This window comes from Manis pentadactyla, chromosome 14 (assembly GCF_030020395.1).
Source record: "Manis pentadactyla isolate mManPen7 chromosome 14, mManPen7.hap1, whole genome shotgun sequence".
Taxonomy (NCBI): Eukaryota; Metazoa; Chordata; class Mammalia; order Pholidota; family Manidae; genus Manis; species Manis pentadactyla.
In genome coordinates this window covers 56817025-56831057 of record NC_080032.1, presented here as the reverse complement: position 1 = coordinate 56831057, position 14033 = coordinate 56817025, and the positions used below count along the sequence as shown (strand labels likewise).

Here is a 14033-nt window from a genome sequence, read left to right as displayed (position 1 = left end):
CTTACTTATTTTCTGTCTGATGTATCTGTCCTTTAGAGTGAGTGGTGTGTTGAAGTCTCTTAAAATGAATGCATTGCATTCTATTTCCTCCTTTAATTCTGTTAGTATTTGTTTCACATATGTTGGTGCTCCTGTATTGGGTGCATATATATTTATAATGGTTATATCCTCTTGTTGGATTGACCCCTTTATCATTATGTAATGTCCTTCTTTATCTCTTACTACTTTCTTTGTTTTGAAGTCTGTTTTGTGTGATACTAGTACTGCAACACCTGCTTTTTTCTCCTTGTTGTTTGCATGAAATATCTTTTTCCATCCCATGACTTTTAGTCTGTGCATGTGTTTGGGTTTGAGGTGAGTCTCTTGTAAGCAGTATATAGATGGGTCTTGCTTTCTATCCATTCTATTACTCTGTGTCTTTTGATTGGTGTATTCTGTCCATTTACATTTAGGGTGATTATTGAAAGGTATGTACTTATTGCCATTGCAGGCTATAAGTTTGTGGTTACCAAAGGTTCAAGGTTAGCTTCTTTATTATCTTACCCTCTAACTTAACTCACATATTGAGCTATTATAAACACAGTGTGATGATTCTTTATTTCTCTCCCTTCTTATTCCTCCTCCTCCATTCTTTATATGCTTGGTGTTTTATTTTGTGCTCTTTTGTGTTTCCTTTGACTGTTTTTGTGGGTAGTTGATTTTATTTTTTGCCTTTAGTTAGTATTTGGTTGGTCTGCTTTCTTTGCTGTGATTTTATTTTCTCTGGTGACATCTATTTAGCCTTAGGAGTTCTTCCACCTAGAGCAGTCCCTCTAAAATACCCTGTAGAGGTGGTTTGTGGGAGGCAAATTCCCTCAACTTTTGCTTGTCTGGGAATTGTTTAATCCCTCCTTCATATTTAAATGATAATCATGCTGGATACAGTATCCTTGGTTTAAGGCCCTTCTGTTTCATTGCATTAAATATATCATGCCATTCTCTTCTGGCCTGTAAGGTTTCTGTTGAGGAGTCTGATGATAGCCTGATTGGTTTTCCTTTGTTGGTGACCTTTTTGCTGTCTCTGGCTGCCTTTAATACTCTGTCCTTGTCCTTGATCTTTGCCATTGTAATTATATGTGTCTTGGTGTTGTCCTCCTTGGGTCCCTTCTGTTGGGAGTTCTGTGTGCTTCCGTGGTCTGATCGACTATTTCCTGCCCCAGTTTAGGGAAGTTTTCAGCAATTATTTCTTCAAATACACTTTGTATATATTTTTCTCTTTCTTCTTCTTCTGGTACCCCTATAATGTGAAGATTGTTCCGTTTGGATTGGTCACACAGTTCTCTTAATATTCTTTCATTCCTGGAGATCCTTTTATCTCTCTGTGCGTCAGCTTCTCTGTGTTCCTGTTCTCTGATTTCTATTCCATTAACGGCCTCTTGCACCTCGTCCATTCTGCTTTTAAGTACTTCCAGAGATTGTTTTATTTCTGTATTCTCCCTCCCAACTTTATCCGTTCACTCTTGCATTTTTCTCTGCAGCTCCATCTGCATGGTTATGACCTTTATTTTGAATTTTTTTTCAGGAAGATTGGTTAGATCCATCTCCCCAGGTTCCCTCTCAGGGGATGTCTGTGTGATTCTGGTCTGGATCAGATTCTTCTGCCTTTTCATGGTGATAGAGGTAGCTGTAGGCAGTTGGCACGTGTGTCAGCTGGGAGAACAAAGTCCCTTCCTGCTTGCTTGTCGCCTTCCTCTCCTGTGAGAACAGCGACCCCTTGCGGCTTCTGCTGGGCAGCTGCACACTGACGGGGTCTCTGAGTCTGGCCCAGGTGGCTACGGAGGAGGCTCTACGCGACTCCTGAGGGCGTGGCCAGTCTCAGGCTGCTGCTCCACTGTGGCAGGACCGCTCCAGAGGCGGTTCAGGCGGGAGGCTGTTTATTGCTGTGAGGGGCCTCACAGCAGCCCTGCCACCCAGGGGATTGGGCCGCCTGGAGTTCCCCGGGATTCCCAGCTGCTGGGCTGAGTGTGCCGGGATGCTTCCGTCTAGCTGTGAGGCTCCTGTCCCTTTAAGACTTTCAAAGAGCATTCGCTTTTCTTTTGTCCCAGGGGCGCCAGCTGTGGGGACCCACTCTCAGGTTTTCTGTTCCTTTTCCCTATTATCCAGCACACTACATGCTGTGTGTCTGTGCTCCTGGTGCGGATAACTAGGGCTGGGTATTTAGTAGTCCTGGGCTCCCACTCCCTCCCCTCTCCAACTCCTCCTCCCACTGTGGAGCTGGGGTGGGTTGTGCGCTTGGGTCCTGCCGAGCCGCAGCTTGTATCTTACCCCCTTCATGAGGTGCTGTGTTCTCGCAGGTGTAGATGTAGCCTAGGTTTTGTACTGTATCTTCTGGTCTCTCTTTTAGGAATAGTTGTATTTGTTGTATTTTCAAAAATATATTTAGTTTTGGGAGGAGATTTCCGCTGCCCTATTCATGTAGCCATTTTGGCTCCCCCCTCCGGGTGTTGTTTTTTTATCCATTAAGTAACTATGTGCTTTGATTGGTGTATTCAGACCATTTACATTTAGGGTGATTATCAATAGGTATGTACTTACTGCTATTGCAGGCTTTTGATTCGTGGTTACCAAAGGTTCAAAGTTAACTTCTTACTAAGAGTTCTTTTTCTCCTCCTTTTTCTTCGCCCTCCATTGTTTATATATTAGGTATCATATTCTGTATTCTTTGTCTCTCCCTTGACTGACTTTGGGGATAGTTGATTTAATTTTGCATTTTCTTAGTAATTAACTGTTGTACTTTCTTTACTGTCGTTTTATTACCTATGATGACAGCTATTAAACCTTAGGAACATTTCCATCTATAGAAGTCCCTCCAAAATACTCTGTAGAGATGGTTTGTGGAAGGTAAATTCTGTCATGTTTTGCTTATCTGGAAATTGTTTAATCCCTTCTTCAAATTTAAAACATTATCTTCCTGGATAAGGTATTCTTGGTTCGAGGCCCGTTTGCTTCATTGCATTAAATACATCATGCCACTCCCTTCTGGCCTGTAAGGTTTCTGCTGGGAAGTCTGATGATAGCCTGATGGGTGTTCCTTTGTAGGTGATCTTATTTCTCTCTCTGGCTGCTTTTAATAGTCTGTCTTTATCCTTGATCTTTGCCATTTTAATTATTATATGTCTAGGTGTTGTCCTTCTTGGATCCCTTGTTTTGGGAGATCTGTGCACCTCCATGGCCTGAGAGACTATGTCCTTCCCTAGATTGGGGGAGGTTTCAGCAGTTACCACCTCAAAGACACTTTCTATTACTTTTTTCTCTCTTGTTCTTCTGGTACCCCTATAATACGAATATTGTTCCATTTGGATTGGTCACACAGTTCTCTCAATATTTTTCTGTTCTTAGAGATCCTTTTTTCTTTCTGTGCCTCAGCTTCTTTATATTCCTCTTGTCTAATTTCTATTTCATTTATTGTCTCCTCCACTGTATCAAATGTGTTTTAAAAACCTTCCATTATATGTTTCATTTCTGATACTGTGTTCCTTAATGATTGAATCTCTGACCAGAATTCATTCCTGAGTTCTTGAATGTTTTTCTGTAACTCCATGAGCATGTTTATGATTTTTATTTTGAAATCACAGGGGAACAGTGTTGGTGCCTGGGAGGAAGAAAGAGCTGTTTCCTGCTTCCTGAGTGCTGTGTCCTACTCCACTTCCAGAACCAGTAGGCTGAGCACACAGGTCTAAGCCTCTATACTTTGAGTTTGTAACTGCTGTAGGTGGGGCTTCCCTATGGCTGGGCTGACACCAGGGCAAGGTTTGCTGGTTTGTGAGCCAGGTGCAGGCAGGCCTGGAGGAAGGCTCAGCAGGCTGCGTATCATGGAGGGGGCCTTGGAGCTTCATAGCCAGTCATAGGGTGGAGCGCCTGAAGATCGTGAAAGCTCCCAACCTGCTGGGCAGAGTGCACCCGGACAATTTTGTCTACCTGTCCTTTCTCCTGACCAGTAAGCTCTGTGCCATCCTTGCCCCTTTAGCAACCCTCTTGCTGTTAGGAAGTCTCTCAGACTGTCTGCCTTTCTTTTGTCCCAGAGCAGCCGGATATGGATCCTGTTTTCCACAAGCTACTGGAATCTCAGTCTCTCCAGGTATTCTGCCTGTCTTAGCTTTCCAACCCCTCTAATCACTAGAGCACCATGCAATGTAGGTTTGTGCTCCCAAAGCAGATGTCCAGAGCTGGGTATTCAGCAGTGCCAGGCCTCCACTCCCTCCCTGCTCTGTTTCTCTTCCTTTGGCTGTTGAGCTGTGTTGGGGGAAGGGCTTAGGTCCCAGCAGGTCACGGCTTTTGTATGTTACCCTATTCCATGAGGTCTGTTCTTTTCTCCAGGTGTATGCCATCTGGTGCAGCCTTCTTTCCTATTGCTCCTTCAGTATTAGTTGTATTAATTATATTTTCATATTATATGCGGTTTTAGGAGGAGGCCTCTGTCTCACCTCTCATGCCACCATCTTTAATCCATAATCCTGTCATTGTGGTTTTAATTTGCATTTTCCTAAATGACTAATAAGGATGAACATCTTTTCATGTGCTTATTGGCCAGTCTATATCTTTGGAGAAGTGTCTGTTCAGAGCCTTTGCCCATTTTTTAGTTGGATTATTTGTCTTTGTATTATTGAGTTGTAAGAATTATTTACATATCGTGGATATCAGACCCTTGTCAGATATATGATTTCCAGGTATTTTTTTTTCCACTTTTTAGTTTGTTGAATTTTCACTTTCCTGGTAGTAGTATGTTCTGACAAGGGAAAGTTTTTAATTTTTATAAAATCTGTTTTATGTATTTTTTCTTTGATTACTTGTGTTTTTGGTGTCATTTCTAAACTGTTGCCTAATCCAGGGTCATACATATTTTCACCTATGTTTCCTCCTAAGAGTTTTATAGTTTTAGCTCTTAAATTTAAATCTTTGATCCATTTTGAATATACTGTAAATTAGGGCCCAGATGCATTCTTTTGCATGGGAATATCCAGTTGTCCCAGCACCATTTGTTAAAAAGCCTATTCTTTCCCCCATTTAATGGCTTTGGTACCTTTCTCAAAATCAGTTGACCTTAAATATATTCATTTATTTCTGGCCTCTCACTTAGATTCCATTAGTCTGTATGTCCTTACACCATTTTCACACTATCTTGATTACTGTTGCTTTGTAGTAAATTTTGAAATTGTGATGTCAGTCTTCTAAATTTGTTTTTCAAAACTGCTTTGGCTGTTTTGTGTACATAGAAGTTCCATATGAATTTTAGTATTGTTCATTTCTGGAAAGGGGCTGGTTGGAATTTTGACAGGGAGTGCATTGAATATATAGATAAATTTGGGGAGCATTGCCATCTCAAATCGATTTTATGACAGATTTTTATAACCTCATCCCAAATTGTGATTCACATTCATTACTTCTGGAGTTTTGTACTGTTTCGTTCTTTTCTGGCGTTTCTGTCAGGAACAGAAGATGTTTGATCCTGATCACAGTGAAGCCTGAGTGAGTGCATGGCAGGGCGTCTCTGCCTTCCTTTCCTTCAAACCTGTCCTCCCTCAAACCTGCAGGACACTTGGGGTTTGTTGGAACACTACGACCTGAAAACTACCATTGTAATTGTCTAGCTTGGAGTTAGGTTGTTTTTTTTTTTAAACTGGTTTCTTACTTATTGATCCAGTGTGGTATCATCTGATGTATTTGTGCTATTGAATACATAATTGAACCATGTTGTCTGTATGTTCAGTAGATGTTTTTGGTTTGATTATAATTATTTGGGTTTTTTATAGCAGTATTTTGGCAAGACTGATTGCCCAAATAATTAATAAAACAAAGAGTTCTAACCTACGTCAAACCTGTGGAACCAGATGCTCCATGCTAGGGCCTGGGAATTTTTAATACATTCTCCAGTTGATGGGCCTCTGGTTTGGGGAACCATAGCTTTAGAAAGTGTTCTGCTGTGGAAGGTCTAGCCTACACAACTCTTCTAAAGTCGCTGATCTGACTTTCATTCTGAAAGCCCTGAGTGTATGTCAGGCTGGGATGTGGCAATTGCTGACTCACCTGACTGTTAATGTGACTAAGGTGGGTGGATTTAGTATGCTAAAGTCTGTTTGTCTTTGAAATATTTCTCTCTGGGTTTATAGTGGGGGATTTATACTGCACTGGCGCTACTGTGTAGCTCCGTGCTTTTGAAAGTCTGGGTGGGACCGGGAGGAAGATTTGGTTAAATGAAAATCACTGAATCTGTCCATATCATTGGTTAGCTAAATAAACAGCCTTTTTGTCTTGTCAGCAGTAGACTTTTTCTGGTATAGATTTTCCACGTGGCTTATTATCAAGTATGACAACTTGTCGTGTGTAATGAACATCACATTAGTCTCATGAGAAAAGGCACTCCTCTCATCAGCTGCTGTTCTCTAATCTAGTGGGGTGAGGCATATGGTAACTGGGACATTGTTGTCATTTATTTTGTGGTGTGGTGGTGGTATTGGTGGTGGTGTGATTGAGTGTGTGGCTGTGTTTGTGTTTTAGGTATGTAAAGTGTTCAAAAAGGCAGACGGCAGATTAAATATTCATGTATTCATTATGTTTCACTGTACATCAAATGTTATGATCATATGTTCTGGAATTTGTAATAATTTTACTTACCAGAAGATCTACTTTCTAATCTTGTTTCTATACAATTTATTTGAGCCTAGGTAAGTCATTTAAATTCTCCAAGTCCCATATTTTTCCTACAATAAGGAGAGTAGACTAGATGGCCTTTGCTTTACAGACCCTTCCAAAGCTTAAATTCTGTAATCCAGATATTGATTAAAACTCTCATAAGCATGCAGATAATAGTTGAGATCCTGTCCTTTCCATTCCTCTTTCTCAGTATTCTCCATCACAATTCCATAACCATAAATAAACTGTCTGGCTGCTGTCCCATATATGTGGTTGGTCTGTACTGTTATTATTCTCTTAATGATTTTACATTTTTAACTTTAATTGATTTTAACTTTTGTCATTTGGGCTAGCCTCAAAATATACTGAAAACTTTGTTTTTTATTCCTCTGAATTTATGTAACTTCATTTTGTTGCCTTTCTTCTTAAGTGTCCTCTCTCCCCAGTGAGGCTATCATCTATACATGTACACCTACACATTATACCTGTGAGTCTCTGTCACAGTGGTGGTGATAGCTGTCACTACCAAGTATTTGAGTATTTTTATAGTCCTTGTTTGACACAAGTCTAGGACAAAGAGTATCTCAAATAGCTTGTAATCTGATCAGAATAATGATGATGATATAGTAATAATAAACTGTATAATCATTGAGCAATAGAAGATAGTATATACTTAAATGTTAAACTATGTGGCACCAACTAAATGATATAAATGCTCAAATGTCAGTGATGTGGAAGTAGTCAGTGAAGATACTGTGGAGAAGTAGAGAGACTTAAGTTAGTGCTTGCAGGGTGGACAAAATCTGAATAATCAGAGAAAGAAGAGCAGCCCAGGTTAGTGTAAAAATGTAGCATAATATGTCCTTTTTGATAGTGAAGAAATTGGCAATGAGTTCATGACTGGTCAGGAATGGGAATGAATTTTTAAAGAACAACATATCACATATAATTTAATGTGGCTTACAATAATACATAATGGAAAAATCTAAATAAGTAAAATAATAATAAATAAAAATAAAGATGTTCTAATAAAATTAGAATAAGAAAACTGTACATTTCCATAGTGGGAATAATAGATCGCAGATATATAGTCCGTAAGGTCCTATATAGTAATAAATAACATTGGTTGAGGCAAAAGCCAAAAAAAGTGGGGGTATACTTCGTTACAGGATGTCTTCCCCCATAACTAGAAGCTAAACTATTTTCTTTCTAAGTGGAATATTATTCTTTAAAAGATAATATGTTCGCTTAGAACTTCGTTACACAGGGCATAGAGAAATACAGTAGAAAATGTTGTCAATATCAAATACAGTATTAGATTTTACAGCACTGTCTCTTAATGTTGTTCTGGATAAAAGCTAAGGAAATGGCACCAAAGTACAGCTCAGTTAAAACAAATAGTTAATACCATCTGTGGACATAAATTATATGTACATACTTTTCTGATGATCCCTCTTAATATGAGGATAAACTCTAGAATGCAGAAGAATGGAAGGGGTACCTGTCATGTCAAGAAGCCTTACAAAAAATTAGATCCAACAGGTTGTATATTCTGGCTAATTCTGAAATGTTTAGGTTCTCAATGTTTATGATTAAGGGAAGTCAGGAGGAAACTTGCGTATTAAGTTTGAAGTGGTTTTGCATAACTTAACAGGCCAACCAAAACCTTTTAAATCAGGATAGTAATCTTCTGTCATGAAAATGTGCTTGAAGGAGTAGCAGCTCTGATTCCCTGTAGCTTGTGACAATGATTGATCAAAATTCTTACATTGTTGAGTATGGAAGAGATTATTTTAGCTTGGAAAAAGCTTAAAGGTAGGTCTCTTCTCTAAGAGAGAAGTGTCACACCTGGAAATGTAGAAAACTATGGTACATCTGGTATTCCAGAAGGTAGCTTAGCAAAACTTCCCAGGTGAATTTATTATGGATTATACCCTTAAATTTTAGTAATTAACTTCCTTCTGAAATTTTTTTATTAATCGACAATTACATGAAGAACATTATGTTTACTAGGCTTCCCCCTTCACCAAGTCCCCCCAACATACCCCTTCACAGTCACTGTCCATCAGCGTAGTACGATGCTATAAAATCATTACTTGTCTTCTCTGTGTTGCACAGCCCCCCATGTGCCCCCCCCCACTATACATGCTAATCATAATGCCCTCTTTCTTTTTCCCCCGCCCTTATCCCTCCCTTCCCACCCACCCTCCCCAGTCCCTTTCCCCCTGGTAACTGTTAGTCCATTCTTGGGTTCTGTGATTCTGCTGCTGTTTTGTTCCTTCAGTTTTTTCTTTGTTCTTACCCTCCACAGATAAGTGAAATCATTTGGTACTTGTCTTTCTCCGCCTGGCTTATTGCACTGAGCATAATACCCTCTAGCTCCATCCATTGTCATTGCAAATGGTAGGATATGTTTTCTTCTTACGGCTGAATAATATTCCATTGTGTATATGTACCACATCTTCTTTAGCCATTCATCTACTGATGGACATTTAGGTTGCTTCCATATCTTGGCTATTGTAAATAGTGCTGTGATAAACATAGGGGTGCGTATGTCTTTTTCAAACTTGGATCCTGCATTCTTAGGGTAAATTCCTAGCAGTGGAATTCCTGGGTCAAATGGTATTTCTATTTTGAGCATTCTGAGGAACCTCCATATTGCTTTCCACAATGGTTGAACTAATTTACATTCCCACCAGCAGTGTAGGAGGGTTCCCCTTTCTCCACAAACTCGCCAACGTTTGTTGTTTGTCTTTTCGATGATGGCAATCCTTACTGGTGTGAGGTGATAGCTCATTGTGGTTTTAATTTGTATTTCTCTGATGACAAGCGATGTGGAGCATCTTTTCATGTGTCTGTTGGCCATCTGAATTTCTTCTTTAGAGAACTATCTATTCAGCTCCTCTGCCCATTTTTTAATTGGATTATTTGCTTTTTGTTTGTTGAGGTGTGTGAGCTCTTTATATATTTTGGATGTCAACCCTTTATCAGATCTGTCATTTATGAATATATTCTCCCATACTGTAGGATACCTTTTTGTTCTATTGATGGTGTCCTTTGCTGTACAGAAGCTTTTTAGCTTGATATAGTTCCACTTGTTCATTTTTGCTTTTGTTTCCCTTGCCCAGGGAGATATGTTCATGTCTGGGGCCCTTCTGAATTTTTGAATATAAATTAATTAAACTCTGTTGGACATGTGTCAGGGGGAAAATGATTTTAGTTTTAGATCGTTTGGTAATTAAGTTCTATTTTGCAGCAACTGAAGGGCAAGAGTAACTGTCTATGAAGATTTCTCCCAGTTTGTGTTATAACAGCCCTGTGTTACATCACGTGGCATTATCTAAGCTGTCAGAAGGATGTTCTTGCTGATCCAAACTCTTACAGTACTGAAACAGGTTCTGTGTAAGCATTATTCATTAGAAATCTATGACGAGGTGATGTGTTCACAGAGACACGGTTTGGGGAAAGATCACTGTCAAATAGTAACAACATTTTATACAATAAAAAAGATTGGCGAGTAGAAGCTACTGTCTATTGACCATTTTTTATTTGATGGGACTTATATTTATTTCATTACTCTTAACAACATCCCTTTGTGGTAGGTATTATTTTTCCGTATTATGTTAAAGGAGAGACTCAAGAAAATTATTTTCTTTGCCCAAGGTCATGTGTAATGAAGAGCTGGATGCTTGACTCCAAAGCTTTGGGCACTTCCCTGAGCTGCCTTCAAGGAAGCTGAAAGGGAGAAAATTTCATTGAAAGAAATAAGATTGACCTTAGATTAATTTCCCAGTCTGTGTTTGCCTTGTTTTGATAATGTCACAATATATTCTGGAGGTCACTTTACCTAGTGTAGTTATATTAATCAGTGCTGTTTACCTAAGACTGCAAATTACTTGTAAAAGGAAAACCTATTACAATTATAAACAATACTTGAAATGTATTAAAAATCTTATCTGTAAGTGAAATAAGCCAGCCCACAACACACAAATACTGTAAGATTCCGCTTACATAAAGTACTTAGTCAAATTCATGGAGACAGGAAGTAGAATGGTGGTTGCCAGGATCTGGGAGGAAAAGGAAATATGGGGAGTTATGCTTAATGGGGACAGAATTTCACTGGGAAGATAAAAAGTTCTGAGGATGAATGGAGGTGATGGTGGCTCAACATTATGAATTTATTTACTACTACTACTGGATTATACATGCAAAAATGTGTAAGATGGTAACTTTTATGTTATATGTGTTTTACTATAATAAAAAAAAATAGGAGAAAAAAGTGCTGTTTGTCAAGATAGACCTTTATGCTTTAGGAAAATTTATAAAAGATTACCTTCTTCCTAGTACATTGTCTTCAAATTTTGCATAATAATTGTGTCTGTTTTATGTAATATTTTAAATTTCTTATATATACAGTTTTCACCTGAAGTATCTTGGCAGAAGTGGTAGGAGTGAGGTGTTACTAAGCAAAATATATGTTAATCAGGACATTAAGTTGTATTGCACTTCAGTTAGAAATGCCTAAGGAATTTTGTATTTTCCACAGAAAGCTCTTTTAAAGGTCTGAGAGTTTTTTTGGTTAGTCTCAGCTCAGAAGGAAAGTGTTTTATGTGGCCTAAAGGAAATTATTTTCCAACTTCCAAAGTTGAAAGTTAATCAGAGAATCTGTGAGATAGAGAAATGTTTAACCTTTGTTTTTCATTGATGCTGTAAAAATTATGTTTCTGGGCCTAAATTGATAAGCTCATCTTTGAATTAAGAATTTTTTGCTTGTGAAAAATGAAAATGTACAAATGGCTAATACTTCCCTTTGTAGAACTTGTCAGTGGTAGAAAACAGTGATGTAAAAAACTGAAAAAGTACTGGAAATATATCTATAAATGCATCTGAATGAGTGGGGTGAAGTAAGGGGTGTCATATTTGGATTCACTGAATGGTGAAACTCTGCTCCAGATATCTGAGGCAAGAAAAACTAGTTAACTGCCAAGTATCTGGTCTAATTTTCTCTTTCAGAACTCCTCCCATTTGTTCTCCATTCTGTGCTACAGATCCAAGACCTTCCTTTTCCTTTTCCTTTTCCTTTTACTGCATAACAGTAGCTTGTGTCCAGTACTTTTGGTATATTCCTACTTTTCTTCAGTTGGAGGATATAAATCTTTTGATGATAATAGGCCTTCTCTTGGGCTGCTGTTTGCATGAAGGTGTGAAGACAAGGGACCATGAATGTCATTGTCAGAAGACATTGTCACTGATCCAGACAACCTCTCACGAAGGTTTCCCTTTCTACTATGTCAAAAATATTTCTGAGATACTTCCTTCTTGCCTCTGAGCCAGAAATGAGGACACAGCCTGGATTAATGGGTTTGTATTCAGGACCGACCTGAGTAACAATTACATCCCCTCTCTAGTGGTCTGTGACCTGCCCACTCCTCAACTTCCTCATCTTGAAATACCCCCAGCCCTCCTAATCAGTTTTGATTTTCTATTTTCCGACTTAATAGTTAAAATACTACTCATTGTAATGGCTTCTCTCTTCCCATTTCAATAGTAGCTTTTTTTGTTGATTTTAGGAGTTCGACAAGATGTAGTTTCACAATCTCTGGATCAAGAAGTTTTATTAAAAGTTAAAACTGAAATTGAAGAAGAACTAAAATATCTGGACAAAGAAATTTCTGAAGGTCTGTTTGTTATTTTCCTAGTTAACTAGATTCTGTTTGTTGTGGTTTACTGTTGTTTGATTTGATTTTTTAGTGTTCTGAACATAACAAAACTTAGTTGATACAGGGGTGAAACTTATTTTAAACTATATCTTTACATAGTTTAATATAAACTATATCTTTATGTTGTATATATTTTTAAAAGCTGTATGTTTACTGGGGGATATGTTGTAAAACTTTCCCAACTATACCCAGCAATTCAGATGTAGCCACTTTTGTTGTTATCTAATGGACTGAATAATCATGTTAAGGTACTTTCCATTCAATATGGTTCAGTTTGTATGTGGTATCTTTATAATTATAACAACATTAGAGGGAAAAAAAATGTAAGTAAGCTGCCTCTATTTTTGCATGCACATATGCTATAGATAGTTGTGATCATAATGTACATATAATTTTATAGCCACAAAGTTTGTACTTAACATCATAAACATTGAAAATATTTATTATTCTACTAACTGCATGAAATTCCAAATATTGACTGAATATTTTACTCAATCATTCCCTTATAATTTAGGGGAACATTTGGGTTATTTCTTGTTTTGCCCTCCATAAGTAACACTGCATTGAACATCTTGCACAGTGATTTTTTTTATAGCTTTATTGAGATATATTTCACATACCATACAATTTACTCATTTGAAGTATACAGTTCAGTGGTTTTTAGTATATTCACAGAATTGTACAATCATCACCATACTGTAAATTTAGAACATTTTTAACATCTCCACAAGAAATACTATACACATTGGCAGTCACTTCCCACTTCTGCTCTCATGGGCACTTGCCCCCATCCCCACCCATGGCAGCCGTTAATCTGTTCTCTGTCTCTGTGTATTTGCCTGTTATGGACGTATACATAATGGAATCATCCACTGTGTGTTGTTTTATGACTGGCTTCTTTCACTTAGCATAGTGTTTTCAAGAGTCATCAGTGTGGTAGAATGTATCAGTACTTCATTCCATTTTACAGTGGAACAATATTCCATTGTGTGGATAGACCACATTTTTTAATCCACTCATCACTTGATGGACACTTAGGTTGTTTCCACTTTTTTTGGCTGTAGTATAATGTTGTTATAAATGTTCTTGTACAAGTTCTTGCATGGATGTATAGTGCCCAATAATTTTTACAAGAAAAATTATAAATCATGTTTATAAATCAGTTCCCTGTGAGTAGCTGTTAGTAGAGAAAATAAGTTTATAAATCAGGTCCCTCTTAGAGAATATGAGTAGAAATTTATTTTTTTAAAAAGTCCAGAAACCTAATTTTAACCTTCTTTTTTATTTTCCTTTACCAACATGTTTTTTTGACCACATCAAAACCATGACTTCAGGGTTATTATTGCTAGAATAAGGCTGTTTGTATGTGCAAGCACACATATATGCATATAATATAAATACATGATAAAAATCAAGGTTAGTTTAAAAGCAGATTAAATGTTGGGATGCAGCTGGGGCTGGAAAAACTTCCTGGGATGTGTTAGTACATCAACTAGCCACGTGGTCCCCCTGGAGACAAATGAGGCATGGCTCTCAAAATTAGAAGAGGGAGGTCAGGAGCACTGCTAAGTGGATGTATTTTATCAGCAAATCAGTAAAAGACTCAGTCTCATCTCTCTTGGTAGTGTTCTCCTTTTATCAAGT

The 14033-nt window shown here is 38.0% G+C and overlaps 1 protein-coding gene across 3 annotated transcripts in view; it reads left to right on the top strand.

The window, feature by feature from the left end:
- The window catches only part of BCL2L13 (BCL2 like 13), a 98813-nt gene that overhangs the window by 16082 nt on the left and 68698 nt on the right, over positions 1-14033 (top strand). For 2 of the 3 annotated variants that reach the window (XM_036932505.2, XM_036932506.2), the window contains exon 3: positions 12240-12347. The exons of the other annotated variant lie outside the window; for it this stretch is intronic. In XM_036932505.2, the coding sequence (XP_036788400.2) occupies positions 12240-12347 (108 nt within the window). The remainder of the gene's footprint in view (positions 1-12239; positions 12348-14033) is intronic. 3 annotated transcript variants of the gene reach the window in all.